At 60.3% G+C, this 22455-nt stretch overlaps 4 protein-coding genes across 8 annotated transcripts in view; 2 read left to right on the top strand and 2 right to left on the bottom strand.

Moving 5' to 3' along the window:
* The window catches only part of LOC136373022 (dnaJ homolog subfamily A member 1-like), a 64017-nt gene that overhangs the window by 27299 nt on the left and 14263 nt on the right, over positions 1–22455 (bottom strand). The gene's annotated exons all lie outside the window — the stretch shown is intronic.
* On the top strand, positions 104–10978 carry BCAN (brevican). Of its 4 annotated transcripts, XM_066337713.1 has the most exons (14): positions 104–195; positions 313–705; positions 848–1022; positions 1117–1244; positions 2232–2525; positions 3733–3996; positions 4723–4842; positions 5014–5439; positions 7482–7589; positions 7778–7936; positions 9404–9486; positions 9829–9973; positions 10174–10356; positions 10438–10978. In XM_066337713.1, the coding sequence occupies exons 1-14, from the start codon at positions 108–110 to the stop codon at positions 10461–10463; spliced, it is 2592 nt and encodes an 863-aa protein (XP_066193810.1). In that variant the 5' UTR covers positions 104–107; the 3' UTR covers positions 10464–10978. The 4 variants fall into 4 exon arrangements, with proteins under 4 accessions (XP_066193810.1, XP_066193812.1, XP_066193811.1 ...); XM_066337715.1 differs by lacking the exon at positions 2232–2525; XM_066337714.1 differs by lacking the exon at positions 3733–3996.
* Positions 11179–14413, bottom strand: HAPLN2 (hyaluronan and proteoglycan link protein 2). 2 transcript variants are annotated; one of them, XM_066337716.1, is made up of 6 exons: positions 13915–14413; positions 13615–13728; positions 12945–13201; positions 12624–12740; positions 12338–12523; positions 11179–12211 (listed from the first exon to the last, which is right to left on the bottom strand). In XM_066337716.1, the coding sequence occupies exons 1-6, from the start codon at positions 14007–14009 to the stop codon at positions 11928–11930; spliced, it is 1053 nt and encodes a 350-aa protein (XP_066193813.1). In that variant the 5' UTR covers positions 14010–14413; the 3' UTR covers positions 11179–11927. The 2 variants fall into 2 exon arrangements, with proteins under 2 accessions (XP_066193813.1, XP_066193814.1); XM_066337717.1 differs by having other exon boundaries at positions 11181–12211; positions 12945–13295; positions 13915–13998.
* RHBG (Rh family B glycoprotein) lies at positions 16313–21971 on the top strand. Its single transcript, XM_066338020.1, has 10 exons — positions 16313–16493; positions 17818–18004; positions 18378–18528; positions 18663–18816; positions 19126–19292; positions 19516–19653; positions 19799–19932; positions 20113–20234; positions 20931–21004; positions 21488–21971. Exons 1-10 carry the CDS (start codon positions 16313–16315, stop codon positions 21551–21553), a joined length of 1374 nt encoding a protein of 457 aa, XP_066194117.1. The 3' UTR covers positions 21554–21971.

The raw sequence follows: 22455 nt of genomic DNA, 5'->3' as shown, positions 1-22455 counted from the left end.
GGTATCTCCCCAGCCACTTCCCCTCACGCAGGGATGGGAGATTTTTGGTGCTTTTGTGGATTCTATGCACAGCTTGTGCTTTTTGCTCTCCCCTTGCAGGGCAGAGCATGGCCCCAGCCCTCCCGCTGCTGCTGCTGCTCTGGGTGTTTGTCCCCACAGTGGTCCCAGAGGTGTTTGGCCCTGGAGATGGCTCAGGTAACTCGGCATCATCGGCCACATTTGTGTAACTCTGCCCCGTTGGTGCCCCGTACTGGGGGTCTCAGGAGGCCCTCACACCAGTCCTGCTCACGGCTCCTCTCTTCTCCCCCTCAGAGGACCTCAAGGCTCTGCAGGTCTCCATCCCACGCCACCCAGCCCTCGACGCTGTGCTGGCAGGCGACATCACCATCCCCTGCCTCATCACCTACCTTGGCCCCCAGCCCACCGCTGGCACAGGTGGCCGCCGGGCAGTCCTGGGAACCCCCCGGGTCAAGTGGACCTTCATCTCTGAGGGCAGGGAGGTGGAGATCTTAGTAGCTCGGGGGGACAGGGTGAAGGTGAGCGAGGACTATCGGCTGCGTGCCTCCCTGCCCATCTTTCACCAGCGCTACACCAACGCCTCTCTCCTGCTCACCGAGCTGCGCCCCAACGACTCGGGGATCTACCGCTGCGATGTGCAGCACGGCATCGAGGACGGCCACGACATCCTCCACGTCAAAGTCAAAGGTACTTCAAGGTGGAGAGTGGTGGGATTTGGGGCAGGTTGGGGCCCTGTCCTGGGTCAGCAAGTGCTCCCCTGGGTGCATCTGCATCCAAGTGGGTGAGGGCTGCTGCGAAGCCTCTTGCCCATGCCCGTGTCTGCCCCCAGGGGTGGTGTTTCACTACCGGGAGGGCTCCATGCGCTACGCCTACACCTTTGCCGAGGCGCAGGAGGCTTGTGCCCGGATCGGCGCCAGCATCGCCACCCCCGAGCAGCTCTACGCTGCCTACCTGGGGGGCTACGAGCAGTGTGACGCCGGTTGGATCGCCGACCAGACTGTCAGGTGGGCACCACAGCTGCCCAGGCGTTCTGCCCATGGCCTCAGCCAGTCATTCCCCCACGAGTCACCAGCCCTCCCCTGTGCTTTCCTGCCTCAGGTACCCCATCCAGACACCCCGTGAGGCCTGTTACGGAGACATGAATGGCTTCCCCGGGGTGAGGAACTATGGAGTGGTGGACCCAGAGGACATGTACGATGTGTACTGCTACGCTGAGGACTTCCCAGGTGCCCGTGGTGTTGCCAGCGACCTCTTGTCCTCCTCTGCTTTTGCTCCCACACTAACTTGCCCCTGTAACCTGTTGTAAACCCAAGTGAAAAATCTGCCCTGGGCTGCAGGTGCTGTCTCTTGCGTGTGGGGACTTTCTGTGCTGCTTCCTAAAGCATTCCTGGTTCAGTTTGGTGGGGTATGGAGCGCTCTCCCTTGCAGCAGGCAGTGCTCAGGCTAGGTGTGCCCACAGTGATCTGCCCCAGACCAGCAGTACACTGTGTTAGGTGGTTTGGGGTTTGGTTGGTGCGTGTGCTGTGCTTCACCTGAGATGCAGAGCTGCACATCCTGCCTGGCTGTGTTTGCATGGGGGTAGCTGGTCCCTCCTCTGGGTTCTGATGGGGCTACCCACTGGTGGTGGCAGCTGCTGTGGGGTCAGTTGGGTGGTGCCAGGCAGGTGGCAGGGATGAGGGACATGTCCCTTGTGTGCAGGGGATGATGCGCTGGGACAGGGAGACAGGTGCAGTTGTGGGGGTTGATACGGGCTGTACCTTGGGGCAGTGGTCCTCAGCCCACCTCAGCGTGAAGACTCACCACAGTGTTTGCTGGATTTGCAGTCTCCTTAGAAATATTCCACACATGAATTGCTGAGTGCAGGGCATGGACCTGCTCCTCTGCAGTCCCGTTCATGGGTGCTTCAAGGTCGCAAAGGTCTGTTTGCAAGGGCAGGAATCAATCCCATATGGCATGAGAGCTCCAGCCGTGCCTGTGCCGTGCCTTTCTGTGCATGTGCAGTGAGGCAGGGATGCAGGCAGGGATTCAGGCAGGAAGGCAGGGAAGCACTCAGGAAGGCAGGCCTCCTCCAGGAAAGTGTGCCTCAACACACTGGAGTCTCCATCTCCATGCCAGCTCCTGGGGACATGCAGAGAGCGGAGGAGCTGAGAGGGCTCCCGAAGCCCATGCCCCACTCCTCAGCTCTGACACCCATCTCCTTCCTCTCTTTGCAGGGGAGATCTTTTTGGAGACGGCCCCGGAGAGGTTCACGCTGGAGGAGGCGGCGCAGCGCTGCCGGGCACTGGGCGCGGAGCTGGCGAGCCCTGGGCAGCTCTACGCAGCCTGGAACGCGGGGCTGGATGCCTGCAGCCCCGGCTGGCTGGCTGACGGCAGCGTCCGCTACCCCATCGTCACCCCCCGGGAGCGCTGCGGTGGGGCTCTGCCGGGCGTCAAAACCATCTTCCTCTTCCGCAACCAGACGGGATTCCCCGACGCCCAGAGCAGATACGATGCGTACTGCTTCCGAGGTAAAGAGGGGCAGCCCTGGCCTGCAGATGCTCCCAAGCAGGGACCAGTGGGAGGCCTTGGGAAGCCTCTGGGCAGAGGTGCATGTCCCCGGCGTGTGCGCTGGGTGCAGCAGAGCTGGGGTGTGTTGCAGGGCTGGCTTTGTGTTGGGATCACTGGATGTTCTGTGTGCTGGCGCTGCGCTGTTGGGGCAGAACAGGGATGTTTGGGACCGTCTAGGGTGGAGCAGGGATGTTTAGTACCGCCGGAGCCTGCTGTGCTAGGATAGGAATGCCTTGCATGCTGATAGACTGTGATAGGGGAGGCATAACCTGCATGGTCCTGACACTGCATGCTGACACCTCCCGATAGAGCAGGGATGCTCTGCATGGTCCCAACAGTGCATGCTGTGGCAGAGTAGGGACGCCCTGCATGTCCTCCATACTTTGTGACACTTTATTGTGACAGAACAGGGACATCCTGCATGGCACCATCGGTCTGTGTGAGCTCTGTGGGCATGGCTTCAGGAGGGTTCATCCCCCAGGCCTTCTCGCCTGGGAGCACTCCTGGGTCCCTGGGGCTGTGGGACGCAGCCTGCCAGGCTGGTTTGGGGCAGTACCTCCTGCAGTGGGCAGGAAGGAGACCTGGGTGCAGTGGCAAGACACTGCCTGTGAGCCATGAGGCAGAATGGAGGCGGCGGGGATAAAGGGCACAGAAGGAAGAAGAGCTGTCCCTCCACTCCTGCCTGATCCCACATGTATATCCACTCAGGGCCATGGGGGCTCACAGTGCGGGGATGCTGTACATCTCTGTGCCTCAGTTTCACCACCTCTAAGCAGGGAAAGCCATGGGTTAGGCAGGATGGACCCGAGCCATGATTCCACAACCCCTGTAACACACTAACTCCCCATGCATGTCTGCCCTCCTCAGAGTGGGGATGGGGGTGTCGAGAAGGATCCCCACAGGGAGGGGAACACAGGGTTTAGGATCTGTCCCCACCATGTACTGCTGAGGCCCACATCTCCTACTGGGGCTGTTGGCTCTGCCAGCTCTGCCAGAACCTGGGAGGGCCTGATCCTCCCCCAGGCTGACTCTGTTTAGAAGGGGAAGGGGGAGAGCTGGATCCCTTCTGGGGTGCCAAGGCTCCAGGCCTGCTCTGGGGTGAGGTCATCTCTGACTGCTGTGAAGCCAGGACAGGGCAGTAATATCCCACTTTCTTTCTGCCCACAGAAGGGACAAACTCTTTCCCTGAGGCTGCAGGAAAATACCAAGCCCAAGAGCCCGAGGAGAATCTCCTCCAGGAGATTGTCACAGTGGCAGAAAAGCTGGAGGAGCTGCAGCTGCCCAGAGCGCAAGTGGAGATTGAGTCGCGAGGGGCTATTTACGCCGTCCCTTTCTTTGAGGACACTGATCTGGGAAAGCCGAGCCAGTCCCCCGAAGACGCACTGGGGCCAGGGGCCCAGCATCCCCCACTAGCTACCTCCGTGTCCTCAGGTCACCCCACCTCTGCCTCCCCTTTTCCCACAGCCCTGGCCATGCCCAAGGCAGGTGTCCCACCTAGGTGTGGTGCTAAGCTGGGGAGCCCATCCCCTGCGGAGGAGAATGGGGGGACAGGCACAGTGAGGCACGGACTGTCCCACACTGGTAGGTGGAGCAGCTGCCGTGGCGGTGCCAGGGCTGGGACACAGAGAGCAGCCACAGAATGGAGGTGCCAGGCTCGCAGGGAGAGGTCAGAGGCACATGAGGGTGCCTGGGTCACCCCAGCTGTCCCTATCCCTGCTGTGGAGGCAGCACCCATGGCTGGGGCACCAGGGTCTTGGTGTAGGGTTGTGCAGTGGCATGGGGACATCCGTGTGTCCCTCAGCTGGAGTCCAGCATGCAGGGTCTGTGCTACACCAGGGTTTGGCAGCACAAGGAACTGGAGAAGGGAGCTGGCAGCTGGAGGGACATGATACGAGGTGCAGCGGTGAGGGGCTGAACATGGCCCCCAACACTGGAAAGCCAAGACTGGGCTTGGCAGTGGCCGGGCCAGAGCTCAAGTCAACCGTGCCGGTTCAGAGGGGACAGTGTCACACGGGCTCGGGGCCACTTCCATGTCCCTGCACACCTTTGTGCGAGCAAGACCGGCAGTACTGGCAGGCGATGCTGGTGCCCGCAGCCCCGTGGTCTGGCTGGCTCCGGCGCCGGCCTCTCACTGCCTTTCTGCCTTGCCCTTTGCAGAGGAGGAGCAGGGAGCAGCGCAGGGCAGAGGCCCTGGCAGCACATCGGCGGAGAGCCCGGGCACAGGGCGAGACCCCGGCCAGCCCACGGAGCCAGAGGGACCTACCGCTGCCCCAGCAGGTGACACGGAGCCTCCTGAGGGCTTTCCTCGGCCGCCCAGCCCCGTCGCCCCCACACAGCGCCCCGACCGTCCGCGGGACGCCCTGGGGCGGCCGGCCCACCCTGCCAGCCCTGGGGCACCTGGGCGCCGTACGACACCGCCGACCAGTGCCGCTTCTGCCACCTCGACAGAGAGCCGAGAGCCCGGTGGGAGCCCCGGCCGCGGGCACGAGTCCGGCGGGGCGAGCAGCCGGCTGGCCGCCGCTGAAGACGCCGAGCTCTCCGGAGACGTGCTGGAAAGCCGCCGGGCGTCCCCGCTGCCTTCCGCGCCCTCGCAGGAGGAGGGAGAGGAGCAGTCGGGAGCTGTGTGGCTGCCCTCGCCTGTGCTCCCGGGGGACGGCAGCACTGTCCCCGCAGTGACACCGTGGCACGCTGAGCTGCCCGGCAGCAGCAGCGCGCCGGCCCTGGGAGGAGACGAGGCTGCGCCGCCACCGCCGGGCGCTGACCGCGGGATGCCTGCTGCAGCTTCCCAGGAAGAGGAGGAGGAGGAGGAAGAGCAACCTGCTCCCTCCATTGCAACCGTGGAGGGTTTCCTTGCGACCGTTCCTGGAGAAGCAGGTGGGACCCGCAGGGATGGCCTCAGCTCTCCCCGTACTGACACCTCTGGGGTGGTGCCGGCGGGGACCCCAGCGGGGGACGCAGCCTCCAGCACGGCTGTGCCCCTGCCCGCCCTGCCCACCGAGCGGGCCAGCGTCGGCGCGGGCGCCTGCCCGGCCCGGGGTCCCTGCCGTGCCACCTTTGCCCTCGGGGCAGCCCTCCTGGCTGCTCTCTGGCACTAGAGATAGCCAACACCTTTCCTTCACGCTGTGCTTCCCTCTGTCTGTCTCTGTCCGTGTCTCCTCTCTCTCTCTCTCTCTCTCCTCCTCAGCTGGGTAAGGGAAGGTTACAGGTCTGGAGAAGCACATATTTGTCAAACAAATTGGTCTGATCTCTGCATGCACTTAAATCTCTTCTACTTCTGTGAAGTGTTTTAATGACTGTTTCCATGAAAAAGTCCAATAAGCATAAGGCGGCCCCAGTCCCTGCTCTGACTAACCGTGGTACTAATAAAGGGAATTAAAAGCTTTGTAGAACAAGCATCTCGGCGAGCTCTTCCCTTCGTCCTTGCGCCTGCTGCCCATGCGCCTCTCCCACTGACGAACTAATCCCCCAATCCCGGCCCTGCGAGTCCCTGGGAATGGGGGGGATGGGACACCTGTGAGGTCTGGGAGGGGTACGGCTGCTTTGCACCTTCCATGTGGCCCCCCTGGGACTGACCCTGCACTGCTCTGGGATGAGGAATGAAGGCTGGATGCTGCATGGCATGAGCAGGGGGAGACAGCGATGGGTCATGGGGTCCAGAATCCCACCAAGATCACCCTGCCTTGTGCAGCTCTCAGTGGCCAAACACTCTGAAATCACTGCAGTCCACCGTGGACCACATCCTCCAGCCCCCTGAGCCCTCCCCAGGGGGGCTGAGATGGGTGAGCGGAGGGAACATGACCTGCTGTGGGTGGGTGTCACCCACCAGCCCCACCATCATGATCCCAGCTCTGATGCCCGTTCTGCAGCCAATTCCCTGCCACCTCTGCCCCATCCCACTCCCTGCAAGGGAATCTGCAGCAGAGGGGACAATGTGGGGTCCCTGTCCCCCTGGCCTGGCAGTGCCCTGCCCAGTCCCATGGCATGATGGAGGCTTTGTGGAGGGTGGCCAGACCCTGCGGGATGGCTGCCTTTGCCTTGGCAGGAGAGATGCTCAGGAAGAGCCAGCCATGTGACATTAGGGCCCTCAATCTCTCATCCTGTTCCATGCCTCGGTCTGCTGGGTCTGAGCTGTGCATCCTGAGTGAGCTGCCAGCACCTCAAGGGGAGGTGACACTCCTGGGGGTGGATGAGGGTGGCAGCATCACCTTGTCATGTCACCACCAAGCTGAGGACCATAAAATGGGACATCATTAGGCAGGAGTGTGTCAAGGACTCTGAGTCTCTGCTCGGCCAGCGCTGGCAGCAGCCCTTCATCACGCTCTTGAGCTGGGCTGGGAGCACATGATGTGCTCTGGGTGCATTAACGACCGTAACGGGCTCGGAGGGAAGGTGCCGGCTGAGTTATCAGCCTTGGCCAGGCTGGAGGTGACACCAGGGGGACAGGCATGCAGTCACCTTGCTGCCAGGCCGAGGACACGTGGCCGGGATGTGCCAAAAAGTTTATCATCTGCATGCTCTTCTCCCAAAACACAATTGCTGCATCACTCCAGGGAAAAGCAGAAGCTGGCCCTGGGCAGAGGGGGCGGGCCAGAGGCTGGCATGACAATGATGGCCAGTGATGGGGAGATAAGAGCATCCAGCTCTCATCTCCGTGCTCTAGGGAGAGGCCAAAACCTCAGGTCTGTCCAGCTCTGGGCCGGGTCGCTGAGCTGTTCACATCAGTGGTGGAAGAGAAGCGTGGGACAGCTCTGGGCACATCACAGTGCACCCAAGATCTTCACCTACAGATGGTGGGCTCAGGAGCCAGCTCAGAGACCTGGCTGCTGTGGGACACTTCAGGGATGAGGCTCTGGCACTGCTGGGCACTGAGGAGGTCCCCGAGCTCTGCGGTGAGGACGGCTGCATGTGCCTTGCAGGTGGCTGTGTCCCCAACCCCTGCCTGAACGGAGGGACCTGTGTGGAGGAAGGTGCCCAGCTCACCTGCTTGTGCCTGCCTGGCTACGGAGGCAGCAGCTGTGAAAGACGTGAGTGAGTCCCCTGGGTCCCAGCACAGCCACACTGGATTTTCCCTACCCAGCTCCTGCTGCTGTCTCAGCTGCTGAACCAGCGGCCCTGGAGACAGAAATGAGGGGAAATTAGGAGTTTGGGGTGAGTTGGGCTCCATCACCGTGACCCTCTCTTCTCTCCCCTCTTGCTCCCTGACGTGGCTCAGCACTGAGGAGGTGCAGTCCGGGCTGGGACAGCTTCCAGGGAGCCTGCTACAAGCACTTCTCCACTCGGAGGAGCTGGGAGGATGCGGAGAGCCAGTGCAGGCACTATGGGGGGCACCTGGCCACCATCTTGACCCCCGAAGAGCAGGACTTCCTCAATGGTATGTGACAATGCTGCATCCCTCCACCTCTGCCCAGGGACCCTCAGTGCTGGGCTGCAAGTTTTAACCAAGTAGCAAAGAGCCAAGGTAGAGCCCAGCGCTGCAGCAGCGGTGGATGGGTGAACGGACACATGGACAGGCATGAGGGAAGATGGATGGGTACATGGAGAGACACCGCAGCAGACAGGTTCAGCCCTGGGCTGCTCACAACAAGAAACACATTGAGGGGCTGGAATGTGTCCAGAGAAGGGAACAGAGCTGGAGAAAGGGGCTGGAGCACGAGGAGCACCTGAGAGAGCTGGGGGAGGGGCTCAGCCTGAAGAAAGGGAGGCTCAGGGAGGATCTTCTCACTCTCTACAATTCCCTAACAGGATGTGGAGTCACTTGGGGGTCAGGCTCTGCTCCCAGGGAAAAAAGGACAGGACCAGAAGAAGTGGCCTCAAGTTGCACTGAGGGAGGTTTAGGTTGGATATTGGGAAATTCCTTCATGGAGACGGGGGCAGGTTCCCCAAATGAGTGCCCATTGCTGAAGGGATTTAAGAGACTTGTGGATGTGGCACTTCAAGACAGTTCTGCTCTTGGCTGTGGGGGAATGGTTGCACTCGATGATCTTGCAGGCCTTTTCCAACAAAACTCCCTGATCCAGCGATGGGTGGACAGACCAGCAGAGGGTTGGATGTATGCAAGTAAATCTGAAGGCAAACCCTAACCTGCCTGAAATCAGCCTTGGAGGGATGAGGGGAAGGCAGAGCAGGGGTCAAGTGACGTGGGAATGAGACAGAGAGCAAAGAGGCCTAAAGGAGGGTGAGGGTGAAGGAGGAAGGGGGAGGGAGAGACCTGAAGGAAGCTGCAGAGACATGAAGGGACAGGCAGAGAGCTACAAGGCCTGACAGGGACTGGCTGGACCAGAAACGGGACTGGTAGAGCCAGATTGGGACTGATGCAGACAGCTGGGGACCTGCAGGGACAGGTGGGGACTGGCAGGGACCTATAGAAACAGGTGTGGACAGGTAGAGCCAGGTGGGGACAGGCAGGGACTGGAGGGGACAATTGGCAGAACCAGGTGGGGACCTGCAGGGACAGGTGGAGACTGGCAGAGCCAGGTGGGGCAAGACGGGGACCTGCAGGGACAGGCAAGGACAGGCGGGGACAGGCGGGGACAGGCGGGGACAGGCGGGGACAGGCGGGGACAGGCGGGTCCCGGGGCTCTGCCGCCCTCTCCCGGCCAGCCCCGTCCCGTCTCCGCGGGGGTGAGGTGTAAAGGGGTCCCTCGATGTCCCTTTCGGGAGTCCTCTTGTCTCCAGACCTCCCAACACCTTCCCGCTGCAGGGCGAGGGACACCCCCACCTCCCACTCAGCCCTAGGTCTCAAACCTCCCTGAACTCAGCCTCCAGCACCCGTTCAGCCTCCTCCTGACGGGTGGCACCTGGATGTGTGCCTGTCTCCAACACACCCCATGTCCCCCAGACCAGTACAGGGAATACCAGTGGATCGGCTTGAACGACCGCACCATTGAGGGGGATTTCCAGTGGTCTGACGGGAGCCCCTTGGTAAGTGGGACTGCCAACCCTTTGTGTGCCCGCGCAGGGGGACACCACCCTGCCGGCACCTCATTGTCCTTCTCCAGCCCCGGGGCCGGACCCCGGGGCCGGGCTTTGAAGCTCCCAAACAAGAGCCATTTGCCTCACCTGGGCTGAGCATCTTCAGGGGAGCCAGACCCTGGGATTTGGGGTGTCGAGGCCATGCCAAGGGGCATGGAGGTGGGACCTCATTCCTGACAGGGATGTCACAGCCAGGAGGCTGCAGATCGGTGCGTGCTGGTGCAGAGCCACCCCCACACCTAAGGGGTGTGCTGGGATGCCCCGTGCACCCCGTCCCGCCTGTCCCCCCAGCTCTATGAGAACTGGCACCCCGGGCAGCCCGACAGCTACTTCCTCTCCGGGGAGAACTGCGTGGTCATCGTGTGGCACGATGGGGGCCAGTGGAGCGACGTGCCCTGCAACTACCACCTGTCCTACACCTGCAAAATGGGGCTGGGTAAGCCGTGCCACCCCCCGGCTGGGGGGCTGGGGCTGCACCTCCCACCACCCCAAAAGATAGAATTCCCCACCACCTCCACAGCAGTGCTGTGCGCGGGCCCCTCATCCTGTTGGATGGGTTACGGGTCAAGGTGACGGGGTTTGCTCTGGGCTGGGGGGGCCTCCACGGCTGACTGCAATGAGCCGACCCCCTTTCAGTGCAGTGCGGGCCCCCCCCGGCCCTCAGCAACGCCCGCGCCTTTGGCAAACCAAAGCAGCGCTATGAGATCGGCTCCATCGCGCGGTACCAGTGCCGGCACGGCTTCACCCCGCGCCGCTCGCCCGTCATCCGCTGCCGGGAGGACGGCACATGGGAGCTGCCCCAGCTGGCCTGTCGCCCTGGTGAGTGATGGGCTCCCCCCGACCCCCCAGAACCTGCCCATGGCACTTTCCCTTCACCTGGGACTTCTTGTGTCCCCCCAGGCCTGGCTCAGCCCCCCAACAACTGAGTGAGTCCCTGGGGTAGCAGCCAGAACACCCCTGAGCCGGTGTGGATGGGGATGGCACTGGGACCCCGGCGCAGACCTCGACGTGGCGTGAAACCTCACTGTTGGGTGTCTGCCCCCTTGCTTGTTTTATATCTGTACAAAGAAACCCTAATAATTAAAGACCCCCTTGAAAGGAACCAACAGTGACCCAAAATGTAGCACAACAGGAGTTTTGTTACCAGAGTCACAACAGAGTTGAAATCAAGGGGGACGCCACGGACAGGGCGCCAATATCACCTCCAGCCATTTTCTCCCACCTCTACCCCAAGGGTCCTCATACTCTGACACCCTGGTGGAGATTGACATGGGGACATACAAGCTCTGCTGCAGCTCAGCACTCATCCTGAGGTGTGTGTGGGGCTTCTGCACTTCCCTGCAAAGGCAGAAGCTGCTGCTGCAGGCTTGGAGTGGATGTGTGCTGCCCAAGCCTCTGTGTTTCTGTGGGTATTAAAACCAGTAAACAGGTGGCACAGAGTGGTGACCTGGTTATTCAGCCTGTCAGAGGGGTGGGACTGGCAGGGCTGTACAGCCCCGAAGCGTGGAGCGTGGCAACAGTGGAGAGCCTGGGCACAGAGACGACCGCAGGAGCCACAGAAACAGGGAGACAGAACCCAAAGTGCCCCCACATCCCAGCAGCGCTGGGTACTGCTCAGGGCTTGGGATGGGACACTGCTCCCAGCAAATACATGGGACTGGGAGAGCACATCACCAGTGCCAGGGCATCTTCCCACGTTATTCTCCCTGAACTGTGCCAGGATCCACAGCTTTTTATAGTTCTCCTGGGCTGTGTTGAAGAGCAACACCCATAAAACCCTGAAGTGAAGTGGCCAGAACACAGATAACCCCCAGACATGGCGCTGGGGATGGAAAGTCCCGGTCAAATTCCCCTAATGGAGAGGCCAGACGGTCCCAGGGGAAGGAGTCAGCCAAGCGTGTGCCTTTGCCATACAGTTTGTTGTTGCTTTATTAATTGAGAAGGCAACATGCCATTAGTCACACTCGTTAATGCCCAGCCCAAGTCCTCTGCACTTGCACCATCCAGAGTCATCAGCCAGAGTCCTCATGGCTGTGGAGAGTGAGGATGGGGCTAGGGATTCACCAGGGTTGGGGAATGGGCAGCCTGTGCTATCCTGCTGGGGGGCTGGATTAGACCCCCCTTTCTGGTCCAGCAGTGCATCTGGCTTCTCCAGCACGTCCAAACACCGCACAAGCCTCACAGCAGGCTGAGACATGGGCACCGGCTCCGTCAGGGGATACACCAAGAACCCACATCCAGCTCTATCACTTTACCAAAGGATGCCTGAACCACCCAAAATCCCTGGGAGACCACCCCTCCTACCCTGCCTCAAGCTCTCTGCCCAGGTGATGAGGACTGGCGTTCCACCGCTGTCCCCTCTGCTCAGCCCACATCTCCTCCCAGTGTCCTTACTTCCCCACGAAGCAGTAGGTGCCGTAGGTCCTCATCTCCTTGCTGGGGAAGCCGAAGCTGCGGACACCAGGGTCTGGCAGCCCCCCGCAGCGCTGGCGGGGGATGGTGATGGGGTACCGGACACTGCCGTCCGCCAGCCAGCCCCCATCACAGCGATCCAGCTGCGAAAACTTCCAGGCAGAGTAGAGCTGTCCCACTTTGGCAATGGCAGCCCCGTGGCTGCGACACGCTTGCCCAGCCTCCTTGAAGTTCAAGTGGCCTCGGATGAAGTAGACCTGGCCTGGAGATGGCGGAAGGACAAAGCAGGTGAGCATCCTTTCTGCAAAGAGCCCCAGCCCTGTTGCAAATCCGGGTGGGCAGCAGGGCTTGGTGACACTGTGAGAAGGACAGGGGATCACAGCACTACCTTGAAGAGCAGAGGTAAAGCAGAAAGCGTCAAATCGGTCCTTCTGCTTGTCCCTGGCACCGTAGGTCCGGACACCGGGCAGGAGGAGGCGACCACCACACGGCTCCCGCGAGTTGATGATGGGATAGTGGACAGTCCCATCAAGGATCCAGCCAGCATTGCACCAGTCCAGACCCTCCGTCCAGGCTGCAGGGTGAGAGGTGGCTCAGCACCAGCACTTCCCTCCTGCCCATACCCAGACAGGTGCGGTTTTGGGCTGAAGAGGAATTTTTTTTGAATGCTTTACCTTTGTACAGCTGCTGGTAGGTGGCGAGGCGGGAGTCCTGCTGCTCGCAGGCTCGCTTGGCTTCGTGGTAGTTGAATTTGTAGCGCCCATTGCTGGGCTGGTAAGGAAAGACAACGCCTGGAGGGACAGGGACAGGGTGAGGGCAATGCTTTCCCCAATGAAGCTTTGACTTAACATCCCTGAGGATTCGGTGATGAATTTAAGGCTGGGGAACAGGGCAATGCAATGGGCGACATGGGTGGAGGCAGAGAGCCACACACCTCCATTCCAGCCGAGAGTCCCCCTCCTGCCACATCCCCCAGGGATGTAGCCCAACCTCACCCTCAAGGTGCAGCGTGAGCGAGATGCTCTCATCCTCCAGCCCGTTGACGAGCTGGCAGCGGTACCGCCCCTCATCCTCCAGCGCCACATCGGTGATGGTGAGCGAGGCGTCGTAGCGGTGGCTGTGCCGCAGGCGCACCCGTGGGCTCAGTGGCCCGTAGTTCTTGTGGTACAGCCCGTTGGTGATGATGATGATGTTCTCCCGGTAGTTGGTCGGCTCCACCTTGCTCCACTTCACGCGGTAGTTGTGGGGCAGGCTGCGCAGGACGCAGGGCAGGGTGGCCGTGGCACCACGCTGCGTGTGCACCGTGGGGTGGAGCGGCTCCAGCAGGTACTGCAGGTGCAGTGGGGCTGCAGCCCCCGGGCAGCCTCAGAACAGCTGGCCACCATCCCTCCGACACCTCCCTGAGCACCTCTCAACCCTCACCAGCGTGGTGGTTTCTATCATCCATCCTGGCTCTTCTTAGTCCCTCCTGCACCTTCAGGCGGCACAGCTCAGCCCCTGCCCTGGCTGGACCTGCCCAGCATCACTTCCCCTCTCCAGCAGACTCCAAACAGCAGTGCCCAGTCATCGCTGCAGGCCCTGCTCTCTACACCGGCTCCACATCCTTCCTCCCAGGCCCTGATCCTACCCAGGCTCCCTGTCCTCCTGCCGGGCCCTGCTCCCTACCTGGGGTTCCTGTCGGCCGCTGGAAGATGCTGGATGCTGGGGGTGCTGCCAGGAGCCAGAGGCAGGCAAGCAGGAGCAGCCTGTGCATCCTTAGAGCTGGGGGCAGGACGGTGCCTGGGGGGAGTGCAGGGGTCAGAGACATGCAGTGGGATACACCTCAGCTTTGGTGGGGCCTGTAGGATGTGGCCCTGCTCTGCAGCGGCTCTCTGACATTTCCTGCGCAGAGGAGACATCCATTGCAGGACACCAATCCCACAGACCGTGCCAACCCTCCTTTCTGTCACCCCCCCAGGGTCTTACCGTCCCCAGACACGTCGTTTGGGAAGCCGCTGCGCCCATCCAACGCCCCCAGCCCACGTGCTGCCCCAGCTCCTGCTGCTTCCAGTCTCCGTCATAAATACCCCATGGAGGGGCCGAGGGTTCTGGGGAGGCCGGACCTGCGCCACGAGGCTCCTGGGAAGAGGTGACACGGGGACACGGGAACACGGGAGTGGCGAGCAGGTGCTCCCAGCCAGCCCCTTCCCTGTCACCGTCCTGGGGCAGGCAGTGTCCTGCCAGCCCCGCGGCCCTGCGGGTCCTTGATGCCCGCTCCCATGGTGCTGGCCGTGCCCTCGCTCCCTGCCCTGTCACCGTCTCTTCCCGCTTTCTTCTGCTTTTTTTTTTCCCCCTCCAACACCTCCCCGAGGAGCGCACAGGGAGGAGGAAGCACAATTTCCCATTGTGAGTGTCTTTCTCTTTATTGTTCTGCTCGGCAAAACACAGTGTGCCTGGCTAACAAACATCCCTTTATCTACAGGCCACAGCTTTGGGAATTCAGGGAAAACGACAGTTCTGCATCGGGCTCCAGCAGCCTCTTGGGCTGGCAACACCCCCCCTCAACACTGGCCCCCAGTGCTGGGATGGTGCTGTCTGATCCCACAGACAGTAGGGCAATGGTTAATTTTTATACCCTCTCCCTGTTCCTGATGAAGGGATGATGTTCCCATCCCTTGAGGCCCTGGAGGGTTGTGCAAGGGGGGTGCCCCGCCACTCGAGTCCCACTGGATTTATCCTGCCCTCCAAAAAGGCATCAGAGAGGCTTCCCCATCGGCACTACGGGCCAGGATGATGCCAGGAGCGAAACACAGGCACACAATGGGGCTGTGTTCTGGGCTCTTGCAACTTCTCCCTCCCCCAAGGTCTGTCTCCAAGGGTGGAGGAAGCTCTACTCAAGGAAGCACAAGACAAGCAGCGACTGTCCCCAGCACCATCCTGGCCTCACCATGGCACATACAGCACAGCAAACAGCCCACGCCGGGGAGAAGGCCATCAGGGTGCATGTGAAGTCCCCAAGCCCCCGTCCCCCACCTGCTCCCCACTGCTTCCAGCCTCTTTTTAAGGAGGGGCATCAATTTTGATGCCAGCAGGCTGAACTTGAAGCCTTCTTCCAGCCCAGAATGGTCAGACCTTTGACTCATTGTAAGGAGCAGAAGGTGCCCGTAGCTTTCTTCTCCCCAGGCTGAGGGAGGCTAAACTGGATCAGCAGCACTGCAAGCTCCTCCCTCGCAGCTCCCTATGGTTGTCGGGTGGGTCCACGGCTCTTCAGAGAGTCTGTCATCTCCCTCCCTCACACTTCCTGTGCCCACGGCTGCAGAAGCAGATCCTGTTCTCCTCCAGCACCAGCTCTGGGCTTCTTGTTTGGAGGATGCTGATTCCCAGCTCTGCAGTACCACAAACGAGCTGAGCGTTTCGCACATTTTTCCCAAGTGAAGGCATCAGCTACGGTCCCTGCCCCTCACAAAACCACAGCCCAAAGTAGAACACTTGCAGAGGCTCCCATAAGTGACTCACCCCCCTTCCCCATACCGTTGGGACCAGGGCACAACCCCAGCCCACCACTGCTTATCTGAGGTCAGAGTTCGGCCCAGTACTGTGGAAAGGAGTCAGCCAAGTCACTTCTCAAACACACACTGTGCTGCTTCTCTGCTCCTTGCCTCTTCTTCTCCCTTTCTGGGATCTGCACCCACTTTGGTGCAATACAAACACCTCTGCAGAAGCAGGGGAAGCCAAAGAAAAGTCAAGGAATCCCTTGTGCTCAGCTTCCCCAGCTCCTGGTGTAGGCTCTATCAGGAGCCTCTGACTCTGCTCTTTGCTCTTGTTTTTCAAGGCTTAAATTCTCCTTCTTTCCTCACGGGCCCACAAGAAACCTCATCCCCAAAGCCCCCTGAACACTCGTTTTTCCTTCAGGGAATTTGAACCTAGCTTTGTGGGACTTTGCTGAGCCAGCACCTCCACAATGGGTCAGTCCCACCACACTTGTGCATCACCCTCCTCTACCTGACCCAGTCCCCAAAAACACCGTGTTTCTACAATGCAGAGGCTGAAACCTCATGCATCCCCCCCTACAGCTTCTGGCCCACCCCAAATCCTCCCTCTGCCCCTCCTGCACCCAGCAGAGCAGGACACTGAGCCCACACATTTCCCAGCACAGTGCCTGGAGCCACCTGATGTGGCAACACCAGGTGTGGAGGCGTGCCAGGGCATCCAGTCCCGAGTTTCCGTGTTGGCAGCGCTGTCCCACTCCCGGCAGTCCCTTTGAGGTGTGGGAGACGAGGGTAGGACCTGGCAGCCGCTCTGGCAGGCGGAGTTTGCAGTCCCAGCGTGGTTCTCCTCATGCACCCCATTTGCAGGAGTTCACCTGCCCTGGCTGCCCCCTGACATGCCCGAGCACACAGCTGCCTCAAGGCTCCGGCTCTCCGGGTTGTGCTTCGTCCTCCAAATCCTCAATATCCTCCTCTTCGCCGTGTTTGTCCGGTACAGCCCCGAGGGCAGCCCTGGCCAGTGCCCCCCGCAGCTGAACTGCAGCCGGAGAAACCAGGACTCGGGTTTCCAGCAGCCCCGTGAGTACCCCCAGGGCTGTGGGTGCAGAAGAAGCATTTTGCTGAGGGGATGGCATGGGGTGTCCCCGTGCTCAGTTCAGGCTGCAGCCCTGTCACAGCCTCCGGAGTTAAACAAAGAGGGAACATCAAGCTGCAGGGTTTGGGTGCTGGTGCATGCCAGAGGGGGTAATGCAGACTAGCTGCAAGGATTTCTGAAATGCTTGGACAGAGCCAGCCCCAAAAGAGGGACATTTGGGTCTAGGACACGTGTTACAGCAGTGGAGCTCAGAGGCTATTACTGAGTGCAGTGAAAAACATGGGATCATCATCCCGTGCCATGGTAGGGAGCCCTGCAGCTGCTCCTGGCATTTTAGGGTCTGCAAAGCTCCCCACTGACACTCTGGGTTTTGCAGTGCTGGGGGATTTTCACCGAGCCTCTCCTCCCACAGAGGATTTGGCTCCCTGGATGCTACCACAGGGTCCAACAGGGGGCTGGGGTTCTGCCCTGCCAGGAGCATCCTATTGCATTCTGGGCATCACTTCAGAGCTCCTGCCGGGGTAAGGGGCTGCCCCTTGCTTTTCTGAGCCACAGGCAAGGTGGTCAATGGAAGAGGAGTTTCAGAGTGCCCTGGGCGAGAGAAGGGAGGGAGTGGAGCCTCTGGGCAGGGAGCTGGCAGGTGGCAGCCGGCAGGTTCTCCCGGTTTCACCTGCCCACATAACCCCACCCAGGCAGTGACTCACGGAGGAGGCCGGGCCACAGCCGTCAGCTGAAGAGGTGCAAAGGCCATTTAGCCCAAGCAAGAATCAAACTCCCCATCCTCTGGTTTGCCACCAAATAGTACCAGACTAATCCCAATTCCCTGCTCATCCTTCCTCTCTCCTCATCCTGTGAATTGAGACAGGTGCATCCTGTGATGCTTTCAGGGGCAGCAGTGGGATCCCAGGGGTGCTGACATCTCAGACCCACCTTGATGCTGGTCTAGTGGGTGCAGACAGCTCTTGGCCACCCCAGGAGGTTTCTGGGCTGTGGGGTGAACCATGTGAGTGTCCTGAGATATCTGGACAGGGCAGTTGCAGATGGAGTGGCCAGGAGCTGCTGCAAAGAGTCACATCAGGCAGGGATGGCTTTACCTGTCACTGGCACTCCCCACTAGACATCTCCAGGGAAGATCATCCACCATGGTTCCAGCCACACATCAAGTGGAGCGAGCCTTCAGCTTCCCAAAGCCTGTTAAGTAGGGGGGTGTCTCAGTCCTCTCTTAGTCCCCTTGGGAACCAGCAGGCAGGAGGGTGGCTGCCTGTCCTCAGCACCTCCAGACACATCCTGGTGCCTCTTCTCCACCAGGTTTCCAGGATGTCCACATCCAAGTGCTCCTCAGCTTCGGGCTCCTGGTGGCATTCCTCAGCCGCTATGGGCCAGGCAATGTGGCCATCAGCATCCTCGTCATAGCCTTTGCCATCCAGTGGGCTGTTCTGATCCAGGGCTTTTTTTACTTCTTCCTCAACGGCAAAATCTACGTGGGAGCTCAGAGGTAAGGCAGGAGGGAGCTGCTGCTGCCGAGACAGCTGATCCCAGCCCAGCCCTGGCACACTGGCTCCCCCCTCTGTAAAACTCCTGCCTCTGCTTTGGAGGAGGGTTTTGAGGGACCAAGCCGCTGGGTTGTTTGAGTAACCGCCCGAGCAAGGGCTGTGTAAATACTGCCATGGCTGCAGGCAGGCGTTTAGCGGGGGGCACTCTGACCCCCACCTGCCTCAAGCCCAGATTTTGTCACCAGAATCACAAGGCTCTGCCTGTTCAGCTTGAAGGAACAGTGGGATGCAGGTTCAGCTCCTGTCCCCGCCCCACTCTCCCCAGCCCCTGTGCTCATTCCTGGCAATACCCCACACCTTTCCTCTCCTTCCCAGCATGGTCAGTGCTGACTTCTGCACTGCAGCTGTTCTGATCTCCATCGGAGCTGTTCTAGGCAGGGCAAACCCTGCCCAGATGCTGCTGCTGGCCCTGTTGGAAGTCACCCTGTGCACTCTCAATGAATACATCCTGCTCAGTCTCATGGGGGTGAGTCACCGACTGGGGAGCCACCAGAAAGGGAGTGGCCCTGGATTTAGGCTCCTCATGTCAAGTTCTGCCTCATCTGGAGGGACAAATCCCCTATCCCCACTTTCTGCATGGCGCTTTTCCATATTCACCAGGTCAGCGACAGCGGACGCTCCTTGACCGTCCACACCTTTGGTGCTTATTTCGGCTTGATGGTTTCACGGGTCTTGTACCAGCCCCACAAGGACAAGAGGAAGAGGGAAGAGCGGCAGGACGTGGGATACCAGACGGATGTCTTTGCTGTGGTTGGTATGGAGTTCGAATCCTACAACACCCAAGTCACAGAGCTGGCAGTGGAGGGACTGTCACCAATATGAGGATAGTGAGGCTTTGGCCAGGAGATTCCTGCAAACCAACAAGGACAGATATCCTCCACCTCCCCAGTGACCTGTGGTGGGGCTGTACCACCCTCTCCTAGAAATAGCTGTTCCTTGTCTTCTCCCTGAACCTCCCTTGCTGCAAGCTGTGGCCGCTTGCATCTCTTGGCACTTGCAAGGAGTTTCTGTCCCACAAGGGATCAACTCCAGCACGAAGACCTGCCTTTTCTATTCCCTGCAGGAACCATCTACCTGTGGATCTTCTGGCCCAGCTTCACCTCTACTAGCACTGTCCACGGCAATACCAAGAACTGGGCAGTGCTCAACACCTACTTCTCACTGGTGGCGAGTACAGTTGCCACCCTCATCCTTTCTCCTGTCCTCTATGAGGAGAGCACCCCACGGATGGTAGGTCCTCTCCTGAGACAAACCCAAGCTTCATGCCCTGCCCACATCCTGTCCTACAGGAAGAGTAAGCCTGAACATACCCAGGGCAAAAAGGGAGGTCTGTTAGGCTTTCTTAGGTTCATTAAGAACCGATTTGATTTCTGAGGAAGACACCCCCGTCTCCCAGTCCCATGCTGATGCTCTCCATGGAGCCAGTTCTCCTGACCATGTCCTTCTCCATCAGGTTCAGATCCAGGATGCCACCCTGGCTGGAATGGCTGTGATGGGTATGGCTGGGGAGATGCTGGTCACCCCCTTTGGGGCCCTCATCGCAGGGTTTCTGGTTGGCCTGATCTCCCCACTTGGCTTCAGATTCTTCACGGTGAGTCACCTTGGGACAGCCAAGGACACTGATCCCAGGTCAGGGGACCATCTGCTCCCAAACCTGCAAACACGGGGCTGCAGCACAGCCTCCCTGAGCAAGTGACCCCCATCCCAATACCAGCTCTTCCCTATGCTCTCCCCAGCCTGTTCTATACTCCAGGCTGAAAATCCAGGACACGTGTGGGGTTCACAACGTCCACGGGCTGCCTGGGATCCTGGGGGCTTTGCTGGGGACACTGCTGACTCTGCTGGCCACCGCAGACACTTATGGTGACAGGTGAGAGGAGCCAGAATCAGGGATGCCAGTGACTCGATACACCAAGCTGGGGCCACCACAGCTCCTGAGATCAGGGCTGCTCCACTCACCCTGTTACAGCACCTCTTTGGAAAACATTACCCAGAGCCGTGACCCTGTGACAACAAGCTCCCAAAAGCCTGTCCCCTCTCTGGCTTGCAGGCTGGAGCTTGTATTCCCACTGGTGGCCCAGGGCAGCCGGACAGTCACTGACCAAGCGCTCATCCAGCTCGGTGCCCTGCCCCTCACCCTGCTGCTTGCAATGCTCGGGGGCCGCATCACAGGTGAGTTTTGCTTCCAGTGCAATGGGATGCAGGGTGTGAGGGGCAGGGGAATCGATGGATTTGGGGGGAAAGGGCAGGAGCAGCCCCAAAGCAAAAGCACCCCCATCAGGCAGGCGGGCAGAGCGCAGTGATGCTCAGCACTGTCCAAACCCGGTGGAAGAAGGGACTATCCCCGGGACCAGCGCTCCGCCTAGAGCCGGATTTCCCGTGCGGGACCGGGCTTCTCCTGGGGGCCTTACTCCCCTCGGGCCGGGGCTGCCCCCGCTCTGCGCTCCCCCCGTGTCCGTGCTCCTCGTGTCTCTGTGCTCCCCTCGGGCCAGGCATCCCCCGTGTCCGTGCTCCTCGTGTCTCTGTGCTCCCCTCGGGCCAGGCATCCCCCGTGTCCGTGCTCCTCGTGGCTCAGGGCTCCCCTCGGGCCAGGCATCCCCCGTGTCCGTGCTCCTCGTGGCTCTGTGCTCCCCTCGGGCCAGGCACCCCCCGTGTCCGTGCTCCTCGTGGCTCTGTGCTCCCCTGGGGCCAGGCATCCCCCGTGTCCGTGCTCCTCGTGGCTCTGTGCTCCCCTCGGGCCAGGCACCCCCCGTGTCCGTGCTCCTCGTAGCTCCGCCGCCCGCCCGGCGCTGCCGCTAGATGTCAGGGGAAGCCCGGGCAGCGGCCGCCGGTTCTCAGACGCCCTCGCCCGGCTTTCGGCGTCCTCAGGTGCCATCCTGAAAACCAAGGTGCTGAGGTGTTCCCCAGACGAGCAGTACATGGAAAACACCGTCTTCTGGGAGGTAAAGCTGAGGAACTGTTGGTAAAATGGGGTTTATAGGTCTCAGGCGGCAGCAGGGGTTGGATATTTCCCCCCAGTACCCTCCCTGGTACCCTCCCTCCTCTTGCAGCAGCATTTGAGGCAGGGAGAGCTGCAGTAGATACCCCTGGTCATGGAATCATAGAATCCCTGACTCGTTTTAGGTTGGAAAAGCCTTCAAAAACACCAGGTTCAACTGTTCCACTGCTGCCAAGGCCACCACTAAACCATGTCCCCAAGGGCCCCACATCCACAAGTTTGTTAAATCCCTCCAGGGATGGCGACTTTACCACTCCCCTGGGCAGCCTGTGCCAGAGCTGGACAACTCCTTCAGTGAAAGAATTTCTCCCAGTATTCCATCTAAACCTTCCTGGTGCAACTCGAGGCTATTTTCACCTGTCCCCACCTGGCCCTGACCTGCCCTGAGTAGGGCTCATTTCTGCCCCTCTCCATGTCTCTGGTGCAGGTGGCTGAGGAAGGACGTGACCCCAGGGCAAGCAGAAAGGAGCTGGGCATCAGCACCTTGGTGTAATGACCCCGGTGAGGTCCTGCACCAGCAATGGTCTGTCATTGCCAGGGTCAGCTGGCTTCTGGCAGCCTGAACTTGCCGGCCCCCTGCTCTGGAGACAGCCACGCCTGTTCCCATGCGGCAGCCAGCTCCTGGTCCCAAACGTCCTGGGAACAGCTGGGTGTCCAGAGGCCTTTGCAGGCTGAAGAGGTGCTGCAGTATCCCAGTGCGTTTTGTGGGAGGAATACAGCTCTTGCTCCCAGGGTCACCTTGGGGTGTCCAGGCTTGGCTCGGCCACTTCCCCTCTTGGCTCCTTGCCTCAGTTTCCCCATCAGCTGCTCTCTGAAGGAAGGCAGCACAGGGAGGAGGGATGACTGTGTTGGGCACAGGAGGTTGAACAGAAAGCAGCAAAGACTTTGTACAGGCACTTTTGCACGCAACAATTAAAATATATGGATTTTTTTGTAGCTTCAGGATTTTCCCCTGAATTCTCATGGCACCTACCCAGCACTGCTGGCTGTTTCCTTCAGATGTCATCCAGGGAGGAAGGAAAAGCCTCCCAGTTTCCCCTGCACCCCAAACACTGATGTCTATTTTTTGGGTTTAATGGATTGTCCCACAGACTGGAGGATGGTGCAGTCACTGGAGTGCGGGACAGCCCGAGCAGGCAGCACCTGGGGTCACGAGCAGGGTGACACTGGGGTGCCCAGCACAGGGGTGACCCCTGCCTTCCACTGACCACCCATCACCTTGCATCAGGGGCTCCTCTCAACAAATGAATGCCCCCAGCATTCAGCCCCGCTGTGAGAGAGGTGCTCCTCTGGCCATTGCAGCCCCAGGACCCCCAGCACCCAGAACCCTGGCCCCAAATCCCCCCACAAAGGGGCTGTCACACACACACTGCCCCCACACCCTGGGAATGTGGT

This window comes from Sylvia atricapilla, chromosome 30, assembly GCF_009819655.1.
Source record: "Sylvia atricapilla isolate bSylAtr1 chromosome 30, bSylAtr1.pri, whole genome shotgun sequence".
Lineage (NCBI taxonomy): Eukaryota > Metazoa > Chordata > Aves > Passeriformes > Sylviidae > Sylvia > Sylvia atricapilla.
Note: the sequence above shows the minus strand (reverse complement) of the source record. Positions and strands in the feature narration are given on the sequence as shown.

Bases quoted from the DNA above. Each gene is read 5' to 3' on its own strand.
- BCAN (XM_066337712.1), top strand. From the start codon at position 108: ATGGCCCCAGCCCTCCCGCTGCTGCTGCTGCTCTGGGTGTTTGTCCCC. The intron at 2,526-3,732 runs GTAAAGAGGGGC...TTCTGCCCACAG, and splicing joins CGATGCGTACTGCTTCCGAG to AAGGGACAAACTCTTTCCCT. The intron at 3,997-4,722 runs GTCACCCCACCT...TGCCCTTTGCAG, and splicing joins AGCTACCTCCGTGTCCTCAG to AGGAGGAGCAGGGAGCAGCG.
- HAPLN2 (XM_066337716.1), bottom strand. From the start codon at position 14,009: ATGACGGAGACTGGAAGCAGCAGGAGCTGGGGCAGCACGTGGGCTGGG. The intron at 12,741-12,944 runs GTGAGGTTGGGC...CTGTCCCTCCAG, and splicing joins GCTCACGCTGCACCTTGAGG to GCGTTGTCTTTCCTTACCAG. The intron at 12,212-12,337 runs GTAGTGCTGTGA...CGCCATCTCCAG, and splicing joins CTTTACCTCTGCTCTTCAAG to GCCAGGTCTACTTCATCCGA.
- RHBG (XM_066338020.1), top strand. From the start codon at position 16,313: ATGCCCGAGCACACAGCTGCCTCAAGGCTCCGGCTCTCCGGGTTGTGC. The intron at 16,494-17,817 runs GTGAGTACCCCC...CTTCTCCACCAG, and splicing joins CTCGGGTTTCCAGCAGCCCC to GTTTCCAGGATGTCCACATC. The intron at 20,235-20,930 runs GTGAGTTTTGCT...CGGCGTCCTCAG, and splicing joins GCTCGGGGGCCGCATCACAG to GTGCCATCCTGAAAACCAAG.